Genomic DNA, 26,486 nt, shown 5'->3' with positions numbered 1-26,486 from the left:
AATGGTTGTTAGAGACAATGAGCTATACTTATATCATCTCACGTTAAAGAAGCAGACGAATTTCGTGCACTCTTGCGTCGGAAACTTCGTCGATCTGGAAGCAGGGTCCAAACGTGAGCAGTCGCAATTGTGCGTGGCCACTGAGACACATTTAGAACTTTATGATACTGCAGAAGGGGAACTGAAGCTTATTTCCAAATTTCAAAATCTGTTTGCGACGATAACCTCGATGAAGTCGCTAAACTTATCGCATTCTGGATCTAGGGCGAAAACTTCTAATTGGCCTACTTTTTTAGTGTTAACTTCTGATTCTGGTAATCTAAGTATTGTGCAAATCGTTATGCATGCAGGTGCATTTAGACTTAAGACTTTGGTTAATCAGCCGTTGACTAGGACCACCCTTCGAAGAGTGTCTCCCATATCGTACATGGAAATTGACCCAAATGGGCGTTGTATAATTCTTTCATCCGTAGAACAAAATAAACTGTGTTTCCTCGTTGATTATGCCCAAAAGTTGAGAATTTCGTCTCCATTGGAAATCATTAGACCTCGTATGGTAACACTGGATATGGCAGTTTTTGATGTAAATTTCAATAATCCATGTTTCGTTACCTTAGAAATTGACAACGCTGCTACTCAACTATCAGTACATTTGATATTTTATATCCTCGAGTTGGGTTTGAACCACATAGTCAAAAAGGCTGATTATTCAGTTAATCCCTCTGCTAACTTCCTACTGAGTTTGCCAGATCTGTCGCGGTATAATATAACAACTTCGCTCAGCGTCAACAACTATGACGCTGACAATGATATTCTTTTCAATCCATTTGTTGTCATTGGCTTCGAAAATCATATTCTGGTTAAGGATATGAACGGACTTTTCAGCTTGAAAGTGGAAATACCTCAAAGATCTACCAGAGATAGCCGTCAGAGTAACGTAACGATCATTTCAGGCATAGTACAGAAGTTGAAAAATGATTTTTTTGTACTTTTACAATCCAACCATGGCGATCTTTTTAAATTAACTGTAAGCCCAGACACTAATGATAGAAATAGACCTATAGTTCAATTGTCCTATTTTGATACAATCCAAAATTCACACCAATTGCACATTTTCAAAAATGGTTATCTCTTTGCACTATCTGAAATGAACAACAACTTTCTTTTTCAGTTTGAAAAACTGGGTGTGGAGAAAAACGATTTTCCTAAGGTTTTAACCTCAAGAGATCCAAATAAATCACTAGTTTTCGATCCATCCGTCAACTTACAGAATTTGAGTATATTATCACAACAGTTAAATTTGAATCCTTCAATTAAATCTCAAATATTGAGTGATTCACCGCTATCTATTGCAACTAAACATTTCACAAGCAGCAAGATGATAACTTTAACAAATGCTGTGGATTACTCTAATTTGATATCTACTAGTTTGCCACCAAATGCAACAAAGTTGTGGCTAATACCCGATCCTGCAACGACGGGCGATAACAATACTCTTTTGTTCATAACCTTTCCCAAGAAAACCATGATATTACAAATTGACAATGAGTCCATGGAGGAACTGACCCCTGACGAGGCAACACGTTCGGCTTTTAAGCTATCTCAGGACACAACAATCCATACATGCCTAATGGGGTCACATTCTATTGTTCAAGTATGCACTGCGGAAGTAAGGCATATCGTACCGAGTGGTAAATCTAAATACTCTAATAAGCTGACTTGGGTGCCGCCAGCGGGGATTCGTATTGTATGTGCCACATCCTCGAAAACACAACTGATCATATCATTATCAAATTACGAATTAGTCTATTTTAAGATAGATATCTCTTCGGATTCATTAATCGAATTGACCACCCATCCAGAACTGGACGCAATGCCCTGCAAACTTACAATCGTGCAGGATGCACAGCATGCTGATTTATTGGCCATTGCTGACAATGAAGGCATGATCAAAATAATGTCTCTTAGAGACCAGAAGGAAGATTTTTTAACTATAATAAGTTTACAACTGGTCAATGAAAAATTTTCTGATATGATCATGGTTAGAGATCCCTCGTTAGGATTACTTAATCTGCACGTTGGTTTAGAAAACGGTGTTTACATGAGATTCAATATACGGGATGTCGACGGATCCTTTACTGACATCAAAAAGCGATTCCTTGGCTTGAAGCCTGTTGCACTTTCGTATTTGCGTGGAATATCTATGTCACTAAATAATAATGAAGAAGAAGAAGAAGAAGAAGAAGAAGAAGAAGAAGAGGAAGAAAGAGAAGAAAAAGAGGAAGATGAAGGTAGTACTGGAACTAAATGGATTTCATGCGTAATTTGTCATTCTTCTTCTACATGGGTGAGCTATACATGGAAAAACGTGTGGACCATACGGCAACTGAAGGATCAAAACATGCTAAGTTGTTCCAAATTTGTCAACGCAGATGTAGCGATTAATGGTATTTGCTCAATATCGAACACAGGACGCCTAAATATTGGCAAGATTTTTAACTTTCCAACTTTAGATAACTGGTTTCACGTTCATGAATCAAGTGTCGAGGAGCAAGGGAGCAGCAGAGAAGATGAAACCGACGAAGAAGATGATGATAAAATAGAAGAAGAAATGGAAACATTACAAAAATCTTCATTTCAACCTCGCACCATCTTATCCTTTCCCAATAAACCGAAAAACGTTATATTTATTGACAATCATACTGACAAGCAGCAATGCCGTATATCACTGCAAATCGATGGTGAATGCTTAAAGTGCAGCAACTCGGATTATCTCTTCAAAACGCTCGATGATGTGCACTGCGTTTCCGCGGCTATAATGGATTTCACACGGCAGACTGACCATCTAATAATTTGTGCTGGTGACAAGAGGCTGCTGACATATCAAATATTAGTTGATAAAGATAAGTCATCTTTTGATATTGGATTACTTCACCAAACGGAAATTATTTCACCAATATATACCATGTTGAAGTTTAAAAATTTCTTGCTGACCGCCATAGACTCCACTATTGTCCTTTACGGCTTGGGAAAAAAGCAGTTGTTAAGAAGATCCGTAACGCAGACCCCAGTATCCATAACAAAAATTGTATCTATGGACCAGTGGAATTATGAAAGATTGGCTGTTGGCGATATACATGAATCTGTCACCCTATTTATCTGGGATCCTGCGAGGAATGTTTTTATTCCATTCGTCGATGATTCCGTAAAACGTCATGTGACAGCCTTGAGATTTTTAGATGAGGCAACTGTTATAGGTGCTGATAAGTTCGGAAATGCATGGACTTTAAGGTGCCCACTAGAGTGCGAAAAGATCATATCAAATCATGATCCCAGTGAATTATCAGATGGCACCATCAAGTACCCGCTAGACCTCATCAATCTACAGCAAAAATTACCCAATACTTATGACTGCAAGTTCAAGTTTCAACTGCTCAACCACTTCTTTGTTAATGATATTATCACAGATTTCCATATCCTGGACAGCGTTTCAAATTCGGATAGACCTGGCTGTATCTACATGGGTTTACAAGGCAGCGTCGGCTGCTTCATTCCATTATTATCCAAAGGGAATGTTTTGATGATGGCAAAGATTGAGAATATAATGGCCGAGGCGGATAATACGTTTTATTTAGAGTATGAAGCAAGAAGGAAGAATAATAATATGCGCAAGGAAGATGATGAAGAGGAATCTGGTGCTGTTTTGCTACATGGACGGCATGATATAGACGACGAGACGATATGTGAAGGTTCCTATTCGATTGTAGGTAGAGATCACCAAGAATATAGAAGCTATTATGTCCCTGTGCGTAAAGTTATTGATGGTGATTTATGCGAAAATTTCTTGAGACTTTCCTTGAATGAACAAGAATTTTTAGCCAACAGTTTTAAGAATGTCAAAGTCGAGGATATAATCCAAAGGATAAATGAAGTTAGAACAAATTACTTGTAATAATTAATACGGAGTACAAAAGCATGTTCTTGTATTTCTTAAACAAATTATATTTACAGGAATATATATAGGGTTGAATATAAAGAATATAGAATTCCACCTCGCCTTTCCTTCTGTTTTGGTAGCAAACCATTTTACTCCATCGATATACCACCTCTGTACATTTCATCGATGATTTTACCGTTTTCCAAGTTTTCACATAGAAGTTTCAAATTGTGTGGGTAAACTTTACCAAACCACAATGAGTCCAGCTTGTTTTGCGTCTTTCCTCTGTCGAATAGCTTGTAAAAAATGACGTTTCCAGCAAAAATATGACCACCAATATGAGAAATTAAAGCTAGGTTATTGTCAGGTAAAATCTTTTCATCTTGAAATGCTGCAATTATGTCGGGTCCCATTTCTCCGCACTTAGCATCTCTCTTATAGTGCCCGCAAACTAAGCTCCAATCCCTAAGAAAGGTTTCACCCTGAAACCTAGTAAACTTCCTATGATGCACTTGAGGAACCTGTTGGGAGACCTTGGCCTTACCACTTAAATAATCTTGGAAAGATAGCTTTGGTGCTTGAATAAATCCTTCATTTAGGAACGAAGCAAATTCCTCGATGTCCGTTTCCTTAATTACATAGAGCTTCATGTCAGGAATAACAAAAAAATAGAACCATTCATCGTCCTCATTTGGTCTTGGAATAAATTCATTTTGCAAATGCACTGCATTTATTAATATTCCCGGAGAATCACCTAAGTAGGAGCGTAACATACTAATTGCATTATATGGCCGATTTATATTTGTATCCAGATTATGATTCCATGCTACTTTCCATGGCTGAGAAAACTTATCACCTGGTGATAAAAGTAGAACATGTTTATTGTAATTGGGCGTTCTGTGAGGGAGCTTAATGTGAGGATCTATTGGATCTGTTTTTGAGGGCAATCTTGCGTTTACTTCTTGACAATAGCAATTGGTTTGATCATTTTGAGCAGAGGAATGAAGATCAGGCAAGCTGATATGTTCGAAACTACGATGGAAGAATGCTCGCTGTCGCAAATTTCTGATTGTTATACGTAACATTTATTTTTTGTATTAGTGCTCCTTCTCTCAGTCTTTTCTACTAAGGAAACCTAATAATTTAAATGTGCTATGTGAATAAATAAGAACACCCGCACGTACAAAAAAAGGGAAAAAATCAAACTAGCTAGGTAAACAAAGTTCAGAACAATGAATAATATGGTTATTTTATATAGATATATTTAGTATTTTTTTCATAACGTTCGTTGCACTGGGAGTCAAGCACAGGGCAAGATGATTTTATAAAGTATAATGCGAGATATTGCTAACGTTTAACGTAGAGCCCATCATATTACTTTTATAAACGCTCTCAATTAACCTGTGTAATATCAGAGCGTCCATCAGAGTAGGAAAGCCTTCAAAATCAAAGCCTTGCATCACAAATTGCGAGGGCAATTTAGGAATTTTTTTTGTATTGAAATGGAAATCAGAGATAGATTGATACAGTCGATGAATATTACCCACGACGGCATTATAATTTCGTAGATGATATACCTCCATGATTTCTTTGCCTGCATCATATCCGGGATCTAAAGGAGCTTGCTGTCCATTAGCTAGCGGGAAATCATTTGCTCTAGTACCACTGTAATAAAGGACTAGATTTGAAATTTCTGCGAATCCAGCATCACCTTCAAGTTTCAAATCTCCCTTGGTACCATGAACGTCAATTACCAAATTCTTGGTAAACTTTTTCGTAGGTTTGCCGCCTTTGAAACTGCATGATACGGGGACGTTGCCATTTAGCAATGTGCCCTGAAATAAAAGATGATCTGGTACTGTCTTCGGGACTCGCTGACCCAATCGGTTACCGCGCTCATCGATCAGCTCTTGCTCTGGAATATTATTAAAAACCATTGCATTTATTCTGGAAAAGTACGAACTTGTCATGTATTGTAAAATATCAATTGTGTGACCAAATGTTGTAGTCACTAAATCTACACCATTTCCGATTTCATAGATATACTTCGGTGATTTAGCAGGCCTTTCGTAGCCGTACCAGCCGCCGTTCCCAGCAATCTCGATCGAATTAATGTTACCGATATAACCTTGAGATATTAGTTCTTTTGCTCTCAAGATATATGGTGATTTACGACCTTGTAATGAGATGACAGTCTGCACTCCACGTTCGGCAGCAGCCTTATAAATGGATTCAGCTTGATCCAGTGAACATGCAAGGGCCCATTCTACGAAAAGATACTTGAGATTCGGATTGTTTTTGGAGAATTCCAAGAGGGGCATAATAACCTCATAATGACTAGCCACCTGGATGGTAATTACTATCATATCTACAGTGGCAGACGATGCAAATGACTCTAAAGTGGGAAAAGCAGTGGCATTACTTAATTTCAAACGCTGGATGGTGGCAATGGAAGTCTCTATCTTTGGACTGTATAAGGCAGTTATTTGAAATTGTGACGACAATTGCAATATGGCGGGGTAATGTGTCTTGATTGCCCATCCTTTGGCTGCGTTGAGACCGACGAATCCGACTCTTATGGGAGCTGCATTAGGTACGGTGGAGACCGAAGATCTCTTGTTGTAGTCCATGACAGGAGTGGGAAGAACGGGAAAACCAGCTATCGAGGTTGTATACGCTGGCCGGCAAGGACCAGCAGTGACATGAGATGTATATATATTCAGGTACAAAGGAAAAAAAAAGTTATAAGCTTTTGATTATTATGAATGTAGCAAGCATTTTGAGGTCGTTCGGGCGAGAGTGCGCCGGTGGTAAGGAAAATATAGGATATTATTAATATTAGAATTAAACTATTATATTGCAGGGGAGAGAAGGAAGGGATATAAATATATTTTACAGAGCGGGAGCTTTGGCCCCTCTAAACAGAAACATCGTCCGGGCGCTCGTGCGATTTTCTTATAGTAAAGAAGTTGATACCTTTAGGTTGGTTTTCCGTAGCGGCAGTGACCGGATTAGCATTGGAAGAAGGCCCCACTACACTTGCACTTTGTTGCATCTCTTCAGGAGCAGTAGCGGTTAAGATTGGGTCGGTGGCTTGCTCCTTTTCTCTATGGAAGGGATTCCATTTGGAGGAGGTTCTGTATCTTGAATTGTCGATGGAGTAGGTAGAGGCCAACTTTGCCCTAATAGACCAGGAGACCAACAAAATAAATTCCACGATACATAAAAAGACACTTGCCCAAGCCATACCCATCATAGAAGCACCCAATTGGGCACTACGATGGTCGTCGTGGAAAGCGTTCTTTGCCATGGCAGAGGCAGCCGTTTGCAAGACAACGGCAGCCGTGTTGAAGACAAACCCAAAGGACATGAGAATAAGAACCATGTCTGAAAGCATCTTAGAGCACCAGGTCAGAATGTAAAGGATAAACGACACGCCAACAAAGGCCAGTGCAATCCAAAAGAAACAGAATGAAAATCTAGTCAGGTAGTAAAAAGCGTCCCTTTTAGAAATAAACTGATGGGGAACATTGATGTGTGTATTGAAGTTGTCCACTGGTGAAATTGGGTACGCAGGTGCCAAATCGCTTGTGCAGGTATCAGACCCGTCTTTATCCTGTAGACAGGCGCCCCAGAACGTCCAACGTGTCTCATCCCCAGCGTTTGGTATGCCTGTTGTGTTGCCTTGCACCCAATAGAATCTGTTCACGGGGTAATGGTCCGTGGCACCAGATATAATCATCAAAATCAACAGCAGGGTATTACCTGCTAAAAACAGCAATACTAGCAAACGTAGTGCTATATTCCAGACCTTAACCATACTATCTTGCAGATGTGCGTAACTATACTTAGCCTGTAAAAGATCTACAGCAGTCAACAGAGATCAATAAATCCTCTTGCCTGGGTGTTGCTTGTTTGTTTGCTGTTTAAGTATCGAGGAGATGTTGAAAAATGTATCGGGGGCCTCGAGGCGGCATCTGCTACTGTTTACATTTTTCCCGAATGAGAAGTTCAATGCATGCATTGAGCCTACGTGGCACTGCACGGCAGTACAGGGTGAAGCAAAATGGCTTCATGCTCGAGGATGGGCCACATTTTGAAACTTCCAATGGCACTACCTACTACTTTGGCTGTTTTGTACCTTGATAGTTCCACTAGGGCTATTTACTTAATCCATGGGTTGCCCTGTCCGTTGTCATGGTACCAAACAGGGTAATAATATCGACAAAACATCATGATACACGTAAGATATAAGGGTAACACCACATTCTGGGTAACTTATTTTTTCTCTCCCTTTACCTTCTCTTTACCACTCAGCTGACTGATTATTTTTTTTTTATATTTTTCATTTTGACAAAATTATAGTAAGAATACAATAGGACTGCGACAGAAACAAATAAGGGCTCTTTTTCTTTGGCTGCTTTTATTCATTAAGTTGAGATTCGAGTGTGCTGCGTGAAATGCTCTCTTACTATGAACACAATACCGCGTTCCAAACAAACAATTGCAACTCCGGTAGCAATGCCGCCGCCACATATAACAGTAACGCCAATAATGATACGATCTTGAATAAAAGAAAAAACGATCATTTTGAATTTGACACACATGCTTTCTACCAAAGGCCCAAGAGAACAAAGCGAGATTCTGCAAGCGCAAGCACAAAATTTCTGGCCAGTTCCGGGTCTGCTAATAACAATAATAATAATAATAATAATAATAACAACAATAATAATAATGGTAATAATAATAATAATAATACTGTTACTGCTACTACAACCTATAATAATATTCAATATCAGAAAAATATCGAAATATGTCCCCTGAATTCGGTCAGTATGCACCATGGCATGAACAGCCGCTTACTGAAAGAATCTGAATTTTACTCGGAAACAGAGGAGTACATGGTTCACGGCTATTTCGGTAACAATAACCACGATATAGCAGGCACGAGCCCTAACGGAAGTACTAGTAGTATACAACACCAGTATCATATTCTGCCACCCCAAAGTATAATTGCATCACAACCACCCGGTACCGCCATGGCCGCGTTGATTAACAATAACATCGCTAACGATTACATGGATATAGACTAATAAAGCAACAAAAAAACAACTGCAAGAAGCGAAAATGAAGATGAAATAAAAAAAAAGAAAATATAACCTATTTAAAATAATACAATGTATTACATATATATCACGACTGTTTACGTATCCCCTACTGAATTTACTCTAAAGGCTAAGTACTCACTATGGCTACTACATATCTGTCTAAAAAAAAGAATAAAGCTCACCTTTACTGTATCCAAAGACAAAAATGAAGTGCAAAAAATATCTCCCGGGGGCGAGTCGAACGCCCGATCTCAAGATTTCATTGTGTTAAATTACAGTCTTGCGCCTTAAACCAACTTGGCTACCGAGAGCAACTAATTTGTAAATGGGTGGCGAACTTAGTCTATACTAACGCCATATGAGAGGAGAATCGTTCAAATGTTGTGGTAACACCATTGGGATATGAGAATTTTGTGGGTAATTAGATAATTGTTGGGATTCCATTGTTACTAAAGCTATAATATTAGGTATATAGAATATACTAGAAGTTCTCCTCGAGGATATAGGAATCCACAAAAGGGAATCGATAGTTCTACATAGTGTTATTACCTTATCTTCTTTCCTTTTATATGTTGTCATTCATTATCCTATTACATTATCAATCCTTGCATTTCAGCTTCCATTAGATTGGATGACTGTTTCTCAATCTTTATGTCATCCTCTTGCACCGCATATTATAATATACTATTAAATAGATGATATTAGAATTTCATTCCAACAGGATACCATGAAAGCAATATTATAGGCATATAAAACATAACCAGAAATTTTTTTTGCCGAGATCATAGGGCTCTGCCGGTAACGCTAAATCTACAATTCTTCAGTAACTACTTTGTTCGTTAACCACCTATTGTCAAGTATTCACCTTACCATCATGTTATATGTATGGTGTAGAAAGACGACATAAATGGTCAGAGACAGTCATCGAACCTACTGGAAGATGAGACACAATAGCTTAATGTAGTATATAAGATATTTAACCATGACGTATAAACCGAAGTGAGCAGCGTGATTACGTAACAATGTCGATTCCCTCTAGTGTGGCTCCCATAGCCTCTAGGAGAACTTCTAGTATATTTTATATATTTAATAATAGAGCCTTCTTCAACGATGGATTGCCAATAGTTATCTCATAATCCACCTATTTCTCAATGATAATATTCCGGTAAAATGACTACTAGTCAGCGGACAGTAGTTAGTTGTTTACCCCCAACGCAAATCTTGCCGACGTATTAACAGAGGCGACAGGAAGCATATTACGCAAGAATGCAATACCACATGCCATCATCCTTGTTGCATCTTTTTTCTTTTTTCCGAAATGATTTCCTTTCCTGCACAACACGAGATCTTTCACGCATACATCGGAAGGATCACCCCCCACTCAAGTCGTTGCATTGCTGACATGTGGCATTCTGCCCATTTTCTCACGAAAACTGCTTTCTCTATAATGGAGACCCTTGTGTCCTGGACTCTGCAGCACTCGGCATTACTTACTCAATTAAATCTTGGAGACCTACCCCCACGCTTTTCAAACAAGGCGCTAGCACAACCTGCCGATATCTCCTTAGCTCCTCCCCCCTCCTCCTGCTCGAGGGAACTATGATCCGACCAATAATAATGTCATACAAGAACCGCCAAGAACCAACTACGGAACAGCTGATCTCCAATACTTGAGTTGGAGTATGAGAATATATAAGTATCTGGGTCAACTTGTCTTCTTGCATCTTTTTGTATCCTTGCATCCTATGTCTTACGCACAGTTCCCGCATAGAGAACAAAACAAACAAAAGTAGTCAGTTAATGTTAAAATACAAACCTTTACTGAAAATTTCGAGGAACTGTGGGGCAGCTATCCTCAGATCGTCTAAGATCAGGTTGAACACAATCCGCGCCTATGGTTCTGTCGTGTCAGAATCCAAGTCGTTCGAACAAGGCTCAAGAAAACGCACACAATCGTGGACAGCGTTAAGCGTAGGTACAATTCTAGCCGCTGCTAGTTCAATGGCGTATCTAAATTGGTGTAACGGCCAAATAGACAATGAACCGAAATTGGATATGAATAAACAGAAAATCTCGCCCGCAGAAGTTGCAAAACATAACAAGCCCGATGATTGTTGGGTTGTGATCAACGGCTACGTATATGATTTAACGCGATTCCTGCCAAATCATCCAGGTGGGCAGGATGTTATCAAATTCAATGCCGGGAAAGACGTCACTGCTATTTTTGAGCCATTACATGCTCCTAATGTCATCGATAAGTATATAGCTCCTGAAAAGAAATTAGGTCCTCTACAAGGATCTATGCCTCCAGAACTAGTCTGCCCTCCTTATGCTCCTGGTGAAACTAAGGAAGATATTGCCAGAAAAGAACAATTAAAATCGCTGCTACCTCCTCTAGATAATATTATCAATCTTTACGACTTTGAATACTTGGCATCTCAAATTTTGACTAAACAAGCGTGGGCCTACTATTCCTCCGGTGCCAACGATGAAGTTACCCATAGAGAAAACCATAATGCGTATCATAGGATCTTTTTCAAACCAAAGATCCTTGTAGATGTACGTAAAGTGGATATTTCGACTGACATGTTGGGCTCTCATGTGGATGTTCCCTTCTACGTATCTGCTACAGCTTTGTGTAAACTGGGAAACCCCTTAGAAGGTGAAAAAGATGTCGCCAGAGGTTGTGGCCAAGGTGTAACGAAAGTTCCGCAAATGATATCAACTTTGGCTTCATGTTCCCCCGAGGAAATTATTGGAGCAGCACCCTCTGATAAACAGATTCAATGGTACCAACTATATGTCAACTCTGATAGAAAGATCACTGATGATTTGGTTAAAAACGTAGAAAAACTGGGCGTAAAGGCATTATTTGTCACTGTGGATGCACCAAGTTTAGGTCAAAGAGAAAAAGATATGAAACTGAAATTTTCCAATTCAAAGGCTGGTCCAAAGGCGATGAAGAAAACTGATGTAGAAGAATCTCAAGGTGCTTCGAGGGCGTTATCAAAGTTTATTGACCCCTCTTTGACTTGGAAGGATATAGAAGAATTAAAGTCAAAGACGAAGCTACCTATTGTCATCAAAGGTGTTCAACGTACTGAAGATGTCATCAAAGCGGCAGAAATCGGTGTAAGTGGCGTAGTTCTATCCAATCATGGGGGTAGACAGTTAGATTTTTCAAGGGCTCCTATTGAAGTCCTGGCTGAAACCATGCCAATCCTGGAAAAACGTAACTTGAAGGATAAGTTGGAAGTTTTCGTGGATGGTGGTGTTCGTCGTGGTACAGATGTCTTGAAGGCGTTATGTCTAGGTGCTAAAGGTGTTGGTTTGGGTAGACCATTCTTGTATGCGAACTCATGCTATGGTCGCAATGGTGTTGAAAAAGCCATTGAAATTTTAAGAGATGAAATCGAAATGTCTATGAGACTGTTAGGTGTTACTAGTATTGCGGAGTTGAAGCCTGATCTATTGGATTTATCAACATTAAAGGCAAGGACAGTGGGAGTACCAAATGACATCCTGTATAATGAAGTCTATGAAGGTCCCACTTTAACCGAATTTCAGGACGCATGATTGTAACCCAGCTTTGAGATATTTAAGAAAGCTCTTATTTATTCATACTTATATACTACCGAACATTCGTATAACCTAATATCGATAAAAAAATATAGAAAATTCGAAATTTTTAAATCATTTGCAAAGTTATACGTTTTATAAATTATTCATTCATTTTTTTTTTTGTTAAGGACATTGTACTGCTCAGAGAACCACTTGAAATATGCATCATTTTGTAAATATCCACTTTCATTGAAGACCTTGTTCACCTCTAATTTAGCCTTCAACTCCTTCTTGGAGTCATTTCCCTTCTTCTTTTGAACAAGTTCGACCAGGTATAGTGGTTCATTGTTTTCAAATTTAGTCTTTACATGTATTTCCTCGTTTGTACCTCTTTTCTTCCCCACATAAACAGTCCCTTTTTCAATAAAACGAGAGAAGTACCAGAACGTTAACGATAGAACAAAATATGCGCCCACTAAAAGCTTCTGATACATAACAATCTGGGCCCTCTCGAATTTTTTGTCCAAAAAAAAACTCAAACCTGCTACGACAGCGATAGAATACCCTAAGTACAATTTAGTATCGAGTAAAGCGTAGGATCTCTCGTAGTTCAATCTCGCGAAAACAGAAGGTAAAGCTTCATCTAAAGCTTGGGTCAATTCTGGGATTGAATATACATTAATAGGTTTAGCAGAACTCATTTTGAACAGGTACTTCTTTTCCTTGTAGCCACTCGTTCAGCTCCCTCTACTGTTCCGTTTCAAACGTGTACAATTGTCACTTTTTTGTTTGCTATGATTTTGCAGAACTGAAAAAAATCTCTAAAGGGTTTCCGCCTCATCAAGAAGGCATTACTTTACATAACTACACTGACCTTACAACAAGCTAACTGAGAGTACTATTTACAAACTGGCTATACTTCACCAATACATAAAAGTGTTATAATTGGCTCATGGCGGCCTTGTCGTGCTTCTAATACTCAAAACTGCATCCTTTTTTCTTTCAAGCAGCCCTAATGTGAAAAACTCTTTGCCGTGGCACTTTTCGTTCCTTTTTTTGCTCTTCGAGATGCTGAAAAAAAAAAAAAAAAAAAAAATTTCATTCTGGAAAAGCCATATAAATATCTTGTAGAATCCATCTGATTCAGATCTTGTTTGGCTAATCGCATTTTTCGTTTCTGTTTCTCAAATTCTTGGGCTTAAATTCTCTTATGGAAAAATGGTGGCTTTTACATTTTCTCTGGTCTTCTTTACTGTTTGAACTAAAGGATATTGGACCAATTCCATAGCTTTAAAGAAACCCTAACAAACATTTTTACGATGAGTGCTGCTCCATTGGATTACAAGAAGGCTTTAGAACATTTGAAGACCTACAGTTCCAAAGATGGTCTTTCTGTCCAGGAATTGATGGATTCTGCAACCAGAGGTGGGTTGACCTACAACGATTTCCTGGTCTTACCAGGTTTGGTCAATTTCCCATCTTCTGCTGTCAGTTTGCAAACCAAATTGACCAAGAAAATCACCTTGAACACTCCATTTGTCTCTTCTCCTATGGACACAGTCACTGAAGCTGACATGGCTATTTATATGGCCTTATTGGGTGGTATTGGTTTCATCCATCACAACTGCACTCCAAAGGAACAGGCTTCTATGGTCAAGAAGGTTAAAATGTTTGAAAACGGTTTCATCAATTCTCCAATAGTCATTTCTCCAACCACTACTGTTGGTGAAGTTAAGGTTATGAAGAGAAAGTTTGGTTTCTCTGGCTTCCCAGTTACCGGTATGTTCTCCCATCTAACGAAAAATTCCAACATTACTTTTCCTCTATTAGAATGTGCTTTCCAATTTATCCATGAGGTTTTCTCAGGTGTGAAGAAGATTTAACATGATGATCAACTTTTTATATCAATAACTTTCGTTCTACTGACTGTGATCAAACGATCTTGTAGAGAACTTTTACTCTGAATTAAGTCATATTCACTCCTTTTTTGGAAAACCCATTATGTGTAATTCGTGGAAGTGCACTGTGTATAAAGGACTTGATTTATGTGAAAAAAATATGTGGTTTTTTTACTAACATCGCTACGTAAATATTGTTATTTTTTCTTCATTTCTGACCATGCTGAAGATTTCTTTAGTATTTATAAAGGTGAGAAAATAGAGAAGAAATAATCAGTTCTTGTTTTGAACACAGAAGATGGTAAATGTCCAGGTAAATTAGTCGGGTTAGTCACTTCTCGTGATATACAATTTTTAGAAGATGATTCTCTGGTTGTTTCTGAAGTTATGACCAAAAATCCAGTTACTGGCATCAAAGGTATTACCTTGAAAGAAGGTAATGAAATCCTAAAACAAACCAAAAAGGGTAAGTTGCTAATCGTTGATGAAAATGGTAACCTCGTTTCCATGTTGTCAAGAGCAGATTTGATGAAGAATCAAAACTACCCATTAGCGTCCAAATCTGCCAACACCAAGCAATTGCTATGTGGTGCTTCCATTGGTACTATGGATGCTGATAAAGAAAGACTAAGATTATTGGTCAAAGCCGGCTTGGATGTCGTCATAATGGATTCATCCCAAGGAAACTCTATTTTCCAATTGAACATGCTCAAGTGGATCAAAGAGAGTTTCCCAGGTCTGGAAGTCATCGCTGGTAACGTTGTCACCAGGGAACAAGCTGCCAATTTGATTACTGCCGGTGCGGATGGTTTGAGAATCGGTATGGGAACTGGCTCTATTTGTATCACTCAAGAAGTTATGGCTTGTGGTAGGCCACAAGGTACAGCTGTTTACAATGTTTGTCAATTCGCTAACCAATTTGGCGTTCCATGTATGGCTGATGGTGGTGTCCAAAACATTGGCCACATCACCAAGGCTTTGGCTCTTGGTTCCTCCACTGTCATGATGGGTGGTATGTTAGCTGGTACTACCGAGTCACCAGGTGAATACTTCTACAAGGACGGGAAGAGATTAAAGGTTTATCGTGGTATGGGGTCCATTGATGCAATGCAAAAGACCGGTAACAAGGGTAATGCCTCCACCTCTCGTTATTTCTCTGAATCAGACAGTGTCTTGGTTGCACAAGGTGTTTCTGGTGCTGTCGTTGACAAAGGTTCCATCAAGAAGTTTATTCCGTATTTGTACAACGGTTTACAACATTCTTGTCAAGACATTGGTTGCAAGTCTCTAACATCATTGAAAGAAAATGTCCAAAATGGTGAAGTCAGATTTGAATTCAGAACCGCTTCTGCTCAATTAGAAGGTGGTGTCCATAACTTGCACTCCTATGAAAAACGTCTATACAATTGAGTAAACATTCACAGGTAATTAAAAGTTTGTTTTTGCATATATAAATATACCTTCATAGAGATAAACAAAACTAAAAAAAGACTGACCTAATAAGACGCTGTATGATTCGGTGACGTATAAAGGAGTATCCGTCCTCTGATTAGATAATAAATGCTATTTGCTTACATATCAAAGTACATGCAGTGGAGGTAGGGGCTTTCTATTTGCTGCCCTTCTTTGCATCATGTTCATGTACTTTCTCCCAAACTTTTTCGTAATATTTTTTATTTTCGTTTTTTAGCTCATCTAATGAAGGTGGTAATTTTTCATTAATTAAATCGTGCTTTCTTGCTCTTTCAAAAGTAGATAGGGCTTCGTCTAAACCCTTTACACCATTAGATAGTGCGCCACGTGGCAATACACCTGAATTGTGATCTTTCAAAAATTGAACTTTATTGGTTTCCTCTCTGAGAACAGAATACATTCTGGAAACTTTAGCAACGGCCAGAATCTTATTTCTTAGGGCTTTCCTTCGATGTTCGTCGTCTAAGATGGAAGCATGTTTAGACGACGTCAAAGTGGCAGTTGGTGAAGTCGCTCCTGGCTTACCAGCCTGCGGCAATTTTTTATCGGTACCAACTAATTCTTCGATGACGGGAGTGTCGTTTTCCAGTTCATCTTCAGTACAGATGTTTAGGATTGCGACCAGCATCTCTGTAACTTTTTCACCAACAAATGGCAAGGACCACGTGAAAACATCCATGAAATCTGGTAACCAATAAGGGTGTGGAGTCATGTTAAATTGTCTAATATTCATGACATTATTCTCATATTTCAGTATGGCTGCCTTATTGTTGTAGGTATCCAAGTAGTTAGGGGCGCTGAAAAGGGTCAAAAGAGAGGGGAAGCCCAAAGTCTTGGTATTTTTGTACATTCTGTAGCCAGCATCTTGAGCCTCGTGTGCCCTAATGATGGACAGCAGGCCAGTCTCCTGCAGAAAATGGCATGCAGCACGATATGTGAAGGCATATGAACAGCCTCTCACTGAGTTTGGAACAAACATATCTCTTGAGGGCGCCATTTTGCCGTGATGAGGAACCATTGTTTTAGAGTTCACTATGTCTTCCTCAGTCAAGTCTTTATCCAAGACTTCGTCGTACTCTTCAATCGGGTCAGCCCACAATAGGTCACACATCAGGCCATGAGAGGGGATCTCCCTGAACCTGTTTAGGTTGTTTATATCCTGTAAAGAGTTCAATTCTGGAGATATACCACCATGAACACAAAGATACTGTCCATTCATTAACGCTGCCAGGGGCAAGTTATTAAACGATTCGCAACATTTCTCGTAGATATCTAGATTGTACTTGTGTAACATTTCATTTTTGAAAGTGAAATATGACGTTAGATGCTTACATTCGTGGTTACCCCTTAGTAGCCAGAAATGGTCGTTGAAATTTAACTTCAAAGAATATAAATAAATAAGACACTCGAATGAAAAGGACCCTCTGTCAACGTAGTCACCCAAGAACAAATACGATGTAGTTGCTGGGTCGCCGCCGACTTCGAACAGCTTTAAAAGGTCAAAGTACTGGCCATGGATGTCACCGCAGACTGTGATTGGAGCGGGGACGGATATAAGGTTGGGTTCTTTGCTGAATAGTTCCGTAGCAAGTGTAACGATCTTAGCCGCCTGCGCAGTGGACAATTTGCCCTCGCGCTTGAAATGATCTCTTAGGAATTCGTGACGAGGAATCCCATTGGCCTGGAACAGCTCTTCATCCGTAGGAATATATGACGTGATGGCAGGCACTTTATCCATTATTCTGTGATTTGTTGATACAATTCTTCCATCATCTAGGGTATACTGTGTGAGGTCTCTGGAAGTTGGTGTAGGTTTAGAATTAGCAGCAGCAACTGTACTAGTCTTAGAATCTATGGGGGTTGCGGACGATTGCGGACGCTCTGTTTTGTTTTCTATAATTTTAATAGCGGCGTTTATCTGCTCAGTATTCCTTATAGCGTCTGAAGACATTGCAGGTTCAAGAAGAAGCACTGGTTCCTGTGTGACTCTATAGGAAGGAAAGAATGTTTCCCTTTGTTTGTATCGTAGCAATTGGCTTAGTGATCTTCAAATAGGAGCTGTTTTTCCAAGGAAAAATAGGAGTCTTAATGAAATGTATTTTTAGGACATTTTCTCTTTTGTCTTTATTTCTAAAATTTCTCGGGCCGAAAAAAAGTACTGATTAAGAGAAGGAGGCAACGTTGGCGCTAGCGAGCTTTGGCTAGTCGTAGTAGACGTATAATAGATCATCTTTGATAAAGATATAGAAATATAAAAATACGCAGAAGAGCACATATATACATATATAGGCTATATATAAAGAGAAAGGAAAATGCACGGAAGAAAATGTTTCAAGAATGACAACAATAATAGGACGAGGGTCCCCGAAAGGGCGGGTATCTAAGAGCAGGAAAGAACAGAACTAGTGGGCGATGGAGAGGGAGAGAAAAGAGGAAGAAAAGGGACATTAGAAGTCCATATCTTCGACCTTACCCTGATTGAACATAGATTTTAGTTCGCCGGAACCAAACTTGTTGTTGTTCATGTCATGATCGATGGAGTTGAGTCTCTCCTCCAAATCCTTTTCCCACATTTCCAATGAAGAAGCAGAGGCAGAAGCGGAGCTGCTCATAGAGTTCTGAGTAGACAACATAGGGGCTTCAGCCATGGGTGGCAAAGGAACTCTTCTGAATTCTGCCATAGTCACGGTACGCAATGTGGAAGGGGTTTGTTGTTGTTGTTGTTGTGAGCGACTTTGAGCGTAAAAGTAGTCTTGAGAGTTTTGCATAGCGGACAATTATTGAGCAGTTAAAAGGACGTTAGTCAATCTGTAAGATCAGCAGTGAGAAGATAAGACAGTTGATTAATGGGGAGGGGCAATCAGGAAGGAAAAAAAGAACTCTTTTTATACCCGCTGAGGCGAACTCGGGCGAAACGGGCGGTGGTCGAAAACAGTTAACTATGTGTTATGGCTATTTCCTTTTTGGGACGAACGGCTTCCCGAAACGGCGACCGCGGCGGGTAGTCTAGCCCGTTTGAGTCCAGCGCGAAATGAACAAAAAAACTTTCAATTTTTGTTGGCAAAAAAACGTCGATTATTCTTATGTACGAGGTCTAAATATAAAAAACATATCTAATATATTCTGACGTATTCTATTCTATTCTTCTTTCCTATCATTAGCCTGCCAAAAAAAAATAGAGAAGCATTCTCTCAGTTGGAGGAATTCTTACCAATGTCGGAAAGACCACCGCGACGTTCGACGGCAATGATGTTGGCGGAAGGAACGTGATCCTTAGGGAATAAATAGCCGGTCTTGACGCTTTTGTTGACGCGATTGCTCATCGAGCACAAAGTGTCTTGTAGGACGACATCGTCAAGGAAAAATTGCTTTGGGTTAAGGCCTTGGTCCATAGTCATATAGTTTTTTTGTTGCTGGTGTGGTTTGTAGTTATAAATATATATATATATATATTTTTTCTTATATAATCAAAAGAACAGGCAAACAAAAGAAGAAAGAGGAATTAGTTAAAAAAGACAATAGGAAACGCCAAAAATTCATGGCCTTTTATATGCTGGGAATTAGCTGCCTTCGTATCTCGTTTCTCGTTGCTGTGGAAACGAGATACGAAGGCAACCTTTGTGCTGTTTGCCCTAACGTTGCCTTTTAAAGCCCTTTTGTATGCCTTATTACCCGAAGGTGAAATCCTACTTTAAAGTGGTTTTCAACCCTTCGAGTAAGTCCGATTTATCGTTAAACCCTTTTTCTTTTCTTCCCAGGTTATAAGGATCCTAGAAAATTTAAGAATCTTGACACTTTTCTCGAAAGTTTATTGAAGTTAAAGAAACACCGTAAACTCTAAAGAATAAAAAATAAACAAGAAAAGAATAGAAAGGCCCGGCTCTAGTTTTTTGCATGCGTTCAATGAATTGCACTACGAACAACACCAACGCTACCGGTCAAAACACTAACAATAGTCTTGGCAGCAGTTTTAATTCCAGTAATTCTACTTCTTATAGATTCCAGACATGTCTTGCCGACCAGATCATTTCTGAGGCGCAGACGTGGTCGCTTTCATCCCTGTTCAACTTCTCGTGGGTCGTGTCCTACTTCATCATGGGTGCCTCCCGTATGATCCTCAAGTACGGTTGGTACCTGGCAACTTTATCGCTTTTAAGGATTCCGAAGTGGATCTTCTTCAAGTTACACCATGTTCAGTTCACTCTTTCCTTTTGGCTGATCCTGTTTGCCCTGGCCATCATAGTCTGTGTGACCTATACCATCATGAAGGAGAGAATTCTATCCCAGTACAAGAGGCTGACCCCGGAGTTCTTGCCGCTGGAAAATACAGGTAAATCTGGCTCCAGCGCCAGCATCAATGCAGCTTCCACACAGCCGGCCAACCCGTCGTCCACCACAGGATCTCCTACCACGGGTGCAGGCTCGAACATAGACTCAGAAAAGCATCCATTGAAAGATAGCAACGAAAACGAAACTTTTCTTTCATCTTACCTTGACCAGTTTCTAAGCGCCATCAAAATTTTTGGCTATCTGGAAAAACCAGTTTTCCACGACCTGACCAAGAATATGAAGACCCAAAAAATGGATGAGGGTGAGATTCTACTGTTGGATAGTACGATTGGGTTTGCCATCGTCGTTGAAGGTACCCTGCAGTTATATCACGAAGTAGATCATTCAGAAAAGGACCACGGCGACGAAACTGACCATAGTGACACGGATGGTCTTGATGATGAGGATAAAGTTGAGGAAGAAGAAGATGATGATGATGACGTTGATGACTACGACATCAAGTCTTGCTCTTCCAACCCCATCGATGAAGAAGATGAATCCGTTGGTTACATTCGCTTGAAGAATGGGCTGGGAAAGTTTCAATTGCTAAATACAGTCAAATCAGGGAACCCATTGACTTCGCTTGTGAGCATTTTAAACTTGTTCACGCATTCAATGTCCTCGGATAGCAACAGTAACTTTCCGTCTGAGTTATCGTCGCCTGTAGACACCACTGTCTCGGCCAAAAATTTATTTTACTCATCAGAGCAGAACTTCTCCACCCCAGATTCCACGACAAATTCCAGTAACGGTCTTCCAGCGTTTCCCTCTTCTATGCCTAAACTTGTCGCTCGTGCGGCTACGGATTGTACGATAGGTATCATTCCACCTCAATCGTTTGCTAAATTGACCGCAAAATACCCACGGTCTGCTTCCCATATCATCCAGATGGTTCTCACCAAGCTGTATCATGTCACATTCCAAACCGCTCATGACTATTTAGGTTTAACAAAGGAGATTATGGATATCGAGGTTTTACTAAATAAATCCATCGTTTATGAATTACCATATTATTTGAAGGAAGCTGTTATCCGTAAGTTTAAAACTGCAGATAAGACTAATGGATCGGCTGACTTAAATTCGAGGCCCAAAAAAAATAAAGCTTCCTCTGAATTAAAGAAAACGCCCAAGGTGAAACCATCAGATGATATCATTCAATCGCTCAAGATTGCTAACGCCAACGCCAACGCCAATACAAGTTCAAGTTCCCTTTTACTAAAACCTGAATTTACCCACCATCCAAGTTCAAGACATGTCGTTCTGGGTTCAAGAGACCAATTTAATCCTGGTGATTTACTGTCGAATGTCCCACTGTCTAGAACCATGGATATTATGTCGCCTAATCCAATTCATAATAACAACCGCACTAAACTAAACGGTATCAACAGTTCCGTCTCAAACCAACACAAGCGATCTTCTAGGAGTAGCAGTAACAATGCTTCCGTACACTCCAAGAAGTTTTCTTCTTTGTCCCCAGAATTGCGCAACGCACAATTGAGCACATCGCCATTGTCTTTGGATAATACTTCTACTCATGATTATTTGCACCCAAGTCCAGTCCATTTGAAGGGACGGGTCTCTCCAAGACCTAATTTACTACCAACAACATCCTTTTCCGCTGCTCAGGAAGAAACTGAGGATTCTGCTTTAAGAATGGCTTTGGTTGAGGCCATGTTAACATACTTGGGAGTGAACAAAAGCAATATGTCCATTTCATCTTCTTTGGCAACAAATATGTCTTCTTTGAATTCTCCTCAACTCACTGGAATGTATAATCGCCGTCCAAGTAGTGCAAGTTTCTTGACGGCCCCTAATTATACACCATCTGACATTTCGGTTGCTACATCATTTGCCTCTCCCCAAACTCAACCGACAATGTTAAGAATCCTACCTAAGGAATATACTATCTCCAATAAAAGACGTAGCAACAATAAAAACCAGGAGAAAAAAAAAACTAGAGCTTACAAAGAAGAATTGACACCAAATTTGGATTTCGAAGATGTTAAAAAGGACTTTGCACAAGGTATCCAATTGAAATTTTTCAAAAAGGGCACCACCATGGTTGAGCAAAACGCTCGCGGTAAAGGCCTATTCTACATCATTTCCGGAAAGGTTAATGTGACAACAAATTCTTCCTCGTCTGTGGTATCATCAATGTCTAAACCAGAACAGGGTTCCCCTCAGACTACACGCAAGGGTGAAACCCCCCATCATTCTCAACATTTATTGTATTCGGTCGGATCTGGTGGTATTGTGGGCTATTTGTCATCTCTAATTGGCTACAAATCATTTGTTAATCTCGTTGCCAAGACTGATGTTTATGCTGGATTTTTATCTAGTGAAACCTTAGAAAGATTGTTTGATAAATATTTCTTAATCTACTTGCGGATTTCTGATTCACTAACCAAATTACTATCCTCAAGGTTATTAAAGCTAGACCATGCTTTAGAGTGGGTTCATTTGAGGGCTTCCGAGACGCTGTTTTCACAGGGGGACTCAGCTAATGGTATTTATGTTGTTCTAAATGGTAGACTAAGACAGCTACAACAACAGTCGTTCTCAAACCTTAATACAAATTCTGAAGAAGCTGAAACTCAGAATATTATCCTAGGAGAACTGGCCCAAGGGGAGAGCTTCGGTGAAGTTGAAGTGCTTACTGCTATGAATAGATATTCTACGATAGTGGCCGTGAGAGATTCTGAATTAGCGAGAATTCCAAGAACATTGTTCGAACTGTTAGCGCTTGAACATCCATCTATTATGATTAGGGTTTCCAGATTAGTCGCTAAAAAAATTGTTGGAGATAAAACTGTTCCAGCGTTGACAGGCGATCCATTATCTATAAAGGAAAACGACTTTAGTTCTTTAATTCCTCCAACGAAAGCGTCCTACTCTAGTTCTTTAAGCCATAAACCCCAAAATATTACTTCCGGGACTATTACGTTTAGAACCATCACTATTTTACCAATTACCAGTGGGCTACCTGTTGAAGCATTTGCTATGAAGTTAGTTCAAGCTTTCAAACAAGTAGGAAGAACTACCATCGGATTAAATCAAAGAACTACTTTAACGCATTTGGGTCGTCATGCATTTGACAGGTTGTCCAAACTAAAACAAAGTGGTTATTTTGCTGAACTAGAAGAAATGTACCAGACTGTTGTTTATATATCAGATACACCAGTTAAGTCTAACTGGACAAGAACCTGTATCGCACAAGGTGATTGTATTCTCTTACTAGCGGATGCTAGATCCCCATCAGCCGATATAGGAGAATATGAAAAACTGTTACTAAATTCAAAGACTACTGCAAGGACCGAGTTAATCCTTCTCCACCCTGAAAGGTATGTAGAACCTGGTTTAACTCATAAATGGTTACGCTATAGGCCATGGGTTCATTCACATCATCATATTCAATTTAGTTTGACAGGAACAACATTGATGAACGAGGGCAAAATGCACGTTTTAAATAACGGTGCCTTGGCATTAATGGATAAATTGATTCAAACAGAATTCAGTAGGAAAACTCAACAGAATATATCAAAACTACTTCCAGATTCTATCAAGAACACGGTGGAGAACTTTTCCACAAGGTTCATGAAGAGCAAAAGACAATATTACACGCCAGTTCATCGGCACAAAAATGATTTTCTAAGATTGGCTAGAATTCTTTCCGGACAAGCTATCGGACTTGTTCTTGGGGGAGGTGGTGCCAGAGGCATTAGTCATTTGGGTGTCATTCAGGCTATTGAAGAGCAAGGTATTCCTGTTGACGTTATTGGCGGAACGTCGATTGGTTCTTTTGTCGGTGGATTGTACGCGAAGGATTATGATTTGGTGCCAATTTATGGGCGCGTGAAGAAGTTTGCTGGTCGAATTTCCTCTATATGGAGAATGTTAACAGACTTAACCTGGCCGGTTACTTCATATACTACTGGTCACGAATTTAATAGAGGTATTTGGAAAACTTTCGGGGATACAAGAATTGAAGACTTCTGGATCCAGTACTACTGTAACTCTACTAATATAACCGATTCAGTTCAAGAAATACACTCCTTTGGGTACGCGTGGAGATACATCAGAGCTTCGATGTCCCTTGCTGGTCTTTTACCTCCTTTAGAAGAGAATGGTTCTATGTTACTCGATGGTGGTTATGTCGATAACTTACCTGTTACTGAAATGAGAGCACGTGGTTGTCAAACTATATTTGCTGTAGATGTAGGTTCTGCAGATGATAGAACCCCTATGGAATATGGTGATTCCTTGAATGGGTTTTGGATCATTTTCAATAGATGGAATCCATTCTCTTCTCACCCAAATATACCCAATATGGCTGAAATTCAAGTGAGATTGGGTTACGTCGCGTCAGTAAATGCTTTAGAGAAGGCAAAAAATACACCAGGTGTTGTTTACGTTAGACCACCGATTGAAGAATATGCTACCCTAGACTTCAGTAAATTCGAAGAGATTTATCATGTGGGTGTAGACTACGGCCGTATCTTTCTACAGGGGCTAATTGACGACGACAAGATGCCATATATACCTGGTTCACAAGAAAGCACTTTGAATTCTCAAGTTCCTGAGTTTCTATTACATAGAAGAAATAGTATTTGATAGATTCCTGTCTTTCAAAGCCTTGTTAACTCTTTTTTTATAGAAAGATTTAGGTATTGCATTGTTTTTTTACTGTACTATTTATTGTTTTAAATATTAGTGTTATATACTGTAAATACCGACTAATATTTCAATCGTTACCTTTCAATCCCTTTTCCAAGAATATGTATCGCCTCATCGGAAGCGTGTTTCCAACGTAATACTTACTGAGACTTTTTAGCTAATCTATTTTTGCTTCTTTGATGTGGACCTCGGACAATTCAACTTTCAAATTCATTTGTTTCGTAACAATTTGTTCCGTTTCTTTTATCATATCCCATTTCCTCTTCTTTATTACACCAGTTGTAGTGCTACCACTAGTGCCTCCGACCTCTTTAGAGAATAAGACACCTTGTGCCCAACCAGCATACGATCCCCATTTCTTCAAAAGCGTTAATCTAATATGGTCAAGCTCCGGATTGATTTTTCTTCTTGTGATAGGTAAAGCATTGTATTTTGTCCTCAAATCTTTGATGTGGTTCTTGTTCGCGGATATTTGGTAGTCTCTCTTCGCAATTCTGCTCACATGGACATCTACGGGCACAATACCATCCATGTGCAGTCCCATTAGACAAACGCAATCAGCAACTTTGGGACCTACCCCATTGTAGGACATTAGGTGCTCCCTAACATCTTCATATTGAGCATCTTCACATAAACTTTGAAGGTACGTGGTGTCAGAAGCAATATTAAACTCAGCTTTATCCTTCACCAGTTTTCTTGCAGTTTCAATAATATACTTAGCTCTATAACCAAAGCCTAACTCGCGTAGGTCAGCTTCAGTGGCTCGAGAAGCTAGCTCTTCACTTGTGGGAAAGGAATGGTAGGCGACGCCATCTAATGTTGTTATTAAGTTCCCGAAATTAGAACAAAGGCTATTGCACATTCTCGTGATTCTTGAAATGTTATTATTACTCGAACAAATAAAGGAAATTAACGTCTCCCATGGTTCCTGTGCTAAGATACGGATGCCTTGTGGGGAAAGTTTTGAAAATTTTTTATCGCTTGGAATCCAGACATTATCGAATAAATGCTTCAGCGACACGTCCAATCTAAAATATTTCATTAGGTGAGTTTTTAAGGCGTCCTGGTCACCAGAGTCTCCCACAGCAGCAAATTCTAGGAGCTCTTTCTCTTCGTTTTGCCTCAAAATCACTACGGAATACTTTTCTTGTTTGCCTATCTTCATTGTGGTGCTGTACTGATCCAACTTTTCATTCCAAATCCATCGGAAGGATTGGCCAGCCTGTAGCACATTTGCCAGGCAGAGCTCACTTTTATTAATGGCAAGTTTACCGAATTTATAAGACATCTAGAATAATTGCGAATCGGGACGTTTCAAATGTCACCTCACGTTATATCAGTAATTCTGCGATACTGTTCAGCTCATCTCTTGAAAATTTTTGGCGTTACATTGAGAAAGGCGCGTCTTAAATTTTCTGCAGATTACTGTATAAACAAGTATTTTGCTTTTAACCATGACACTATTCAAAGAGAAAAGTGATTTTAACGTTAGTCAAACTGCAGTAT

General features: G+C 39.5%; 13 protein-coding genes and 1 non-coding gene across 14 annotated transcripts; 5 read left to right on the top strand and 9 right to left on the bottom strand.

Moving 5' to 3' along the window:
- Position 1: 1 nt before the first annotated feature.
- RSE1 (U2 snRNP complex subunit RSE1) lies at positions 2–3,952 on the top strand (the record flags this gene model as incomplete). The annotated part of the gene is made up of 1 exon (XM_033912380.1): positions 2–3,952. The coding sequence occupies one exon, from the start codon at positions 2–4 to the stop codon at positions 3,950–3,952; it is 3,951 nt and encodes a 1,316-aa protein (XP_033768271.1).
- A 134-nt stretch (positions 3,953–4,086) lies between these two features.
- Positions 4,087–5,022, bottom strand: AIM32 (Aim32p; the record flags this gene model as incomplete). The annotated part of the gene is made up of 1 exon (XM_033912379.1): positions 4,087–5,022. One exon carries the CDS (start codon positions 5,020–5,022, stop codon positions 4,087–4,089), a length of 936 nt encoding a protein of 311 aa, XP_033768270.1.
- Positions 5,023–5,259: 237 nt separating this feature from the next.
- On the bottom strand, positions 5,260–6,567 carry GAL80 (transcription regulator GAL80; the record flags this gene model as incomplete). The annotated part of the gene is made up of 1 exon (XM_033912378.1): positions 5,260–6,567. The coding sequence occupies one exon, from the start codon at positions 6,565–6,567 to the stop codon at positions 5,260–5,262; it is 1,308 nt and encodes a 435-aa protein (XP_033768269.1).
- Positions 6,568–6,854: 287 nt separating this feature from the next.
- SUR7 (Sur7p) lies at positions 6,855–7,757 on the bottom strand (the record flags this gene model as incomplete). Its single annotated transcript, XM_033912377.1, has 1 exon — positions 6,855–7,757. The coding sequence occupies one exon, from the start codon at positions 7,755–7,757 to the stop codon at positions 6,855–6,857; it is 903 nt and encodes a 300-aa protein (XP_033768268.1).
- A 640-nt stretch (positions 7,758–8,397) lies between these two features.
- SPAR_M00800 (uncharacterized protein) lies at positions 8,398–9,030 on the top strand (the record flags this gene model as incomplete). Its single annotated transcript, XM_033912376.1, has 1 exon — positions 8,398–9,030. One exon carries the CDS (start codon positions 8,398–8,400, stop codon positions 9,028–9,030), a length of 633 nt encoding a protein of 210 aa, XP_033768267.1.
- Positions 9,031–9,267: 237 nt separating this feature from the next.
- Positions 9,268–9,356, bottom strand: SPAR_Mtrna2Y. The gene has a single exon. It is a non-coding gene; the product is annotated as a tRNA-Tyr (tRNA).
- Positions 9,357–10,845: 1,489 nt separating this feature from the next.
- Positions 10,846–12,621, top strand: CYB2 (L-lactate dehydrogenase (cytochrome); the record flags this gene model as incomplete). Its single annotated transcript, XM_033912375.1, has 1 exon — positions 10,846–12,621. One exon carries the CDS (start codon positions 10,846–10,848, stop codon positions 12,619–12,621), a length of 1,776 nt encoding a protein of 591 aa, XP_033768266.1.
- A 149-nt stretch (positions 12,622–12,770) lies between these two features.
- On the bottom strand, positions 12,771–13,307 carry SPC2 (signal peptidase complex subunit SPC2; the record flags this gene model as incomplete). Its single annotated transcript, XM_033912374.1, has 1 exon — positions 12,771–13,307. The coding sequence occupies one exon, from the start codon at positions 13,305–13,307 to the stop codon at positions 12,771–12,773; it is 537 nt and encodes a 178-aa protein (XP_033768265.1).
- A 618-nt stretch (positions 13,308–13,925) lies between these two features.
- IMD4 (IMP dehydrogenase IMD4) lies at positions 13,926–15,914 on the top strand (the record flags this gene model as incomplete). Its single annotated transcript, XM_033912373.1, has 2 exons — positions 13,926–14,385; positions 14,782–15,914. The coding sequence occupies 2 exons, from the start codon at positions 13,926–13,928 to the stop codon at positions 15,912–15,914; spliced, it is 1,593 nt and encodes a 530-aa protein (XP_033768264.1).
- A 199-nt stretch (positions 15,915–16,113) lies between these two features.
- CMP2 (calcineurin catalytic subunit A) lies at positions 16,114–17,928 on the bottom strand (the record flags this gene model as incomplete). Its single annotated transcript, XM_033912372.1, has 1 exon — positions 16,114–17,928. The coding sequence occupies one exon, from the start codon at positions 17,926–17,928 to the stop codon at positions 16,114–16,116; it is 1,815 nt and encodes a 604-aa protein (XP_033768263.1).
- A 496-nt stretch (positions 17,929–18,424) lies between these two features.
- Positions 18,425–18,745, bottom strand: SML1 (ribonucleotide reductase inhibiting protein SML1; the record flags this gene model as incomplete). Its single annotated transcript, XM_033912371.1, has 1 exon — positions 18,425–18,745. One exon carries the CDS (start codon positions 18,743–18,745, stop codon positions 18,425–18,427), a length of 321 nt encoding a protein of 106 aa, XP_033768262.1.
- Positions 18,746–19,168: 423 nt separating this feature from the next.
- HUG1 (Hug1p) lies at positions 19,169–19,375 on the bottom strand (the record flags this gene model as incomplete). The annotated part of the gene is made up of 1 exon (XM_033912370.1): positions 19,169–19,375. The coding sequence occupies one exon, from the start codon at positions 19,373–19,375 to the stop codon at positions 19,169–19,171; it is 207 nt and encodes a 68-aa protein (XP_033768261.1).
- A 496-nt stretch (positions 19,376–19,871) lies between these two features.
- NTE1 (lysophospholipase) lies at positions 19,872–24,917 on the top strand (the record flags this gene model as incomplete). Its single annotated transcript, XM_033912369.1, has 1 exon — positions 19,872–24,917. The coding sequence occupies one exon, from the start codon at positions 19,872–19,874 to the stop codon at positions 24,915–24,917; it is 5,046 nt and encodes a 1,681-aa protein (XP_033768260.1).
- Positions 24,918–25,137: 220 nt separating this feature from the next.
- On the bottom strand, positions 25,138–26,268 carry OGG1 (8-oxoguanine glycosylase OGG1; the record flags this gene model as incomplete). The annotated part of the gene is made up of 1 exon (XM_033912368.1): positions 25,138–26,268. One exon carries the CDS (start codon positions 26,266–26,268, stop codon positions 25,138–25,140), a length of 1,131 nt encoding a protein of 376 aa, XP_033768259.1.
- Positions 26,269–26,486: the final 218 nt, after the last annotated feature.

This window comes from Saccharomyces paradoxus, chromosome XIII (assembly GCF_002079055.1).
Source record: "Saccharomyces paradoxus chromosome XIII, complete sequence".
Taxonomy (NCBI): domain Eukaryota; kingdom Fungi; phylum Ascomycota; class Saccharomycetes; order Saccharomycetales; family Saccharomycetaceae; genus Saccharomyces; species Saccharomyces paradoxus.
The sequence above is the reverse complement of the archived record's forward strand: the minus strand, read 5'-3'. Positions and strand labels throughout refer to the sequence as shown.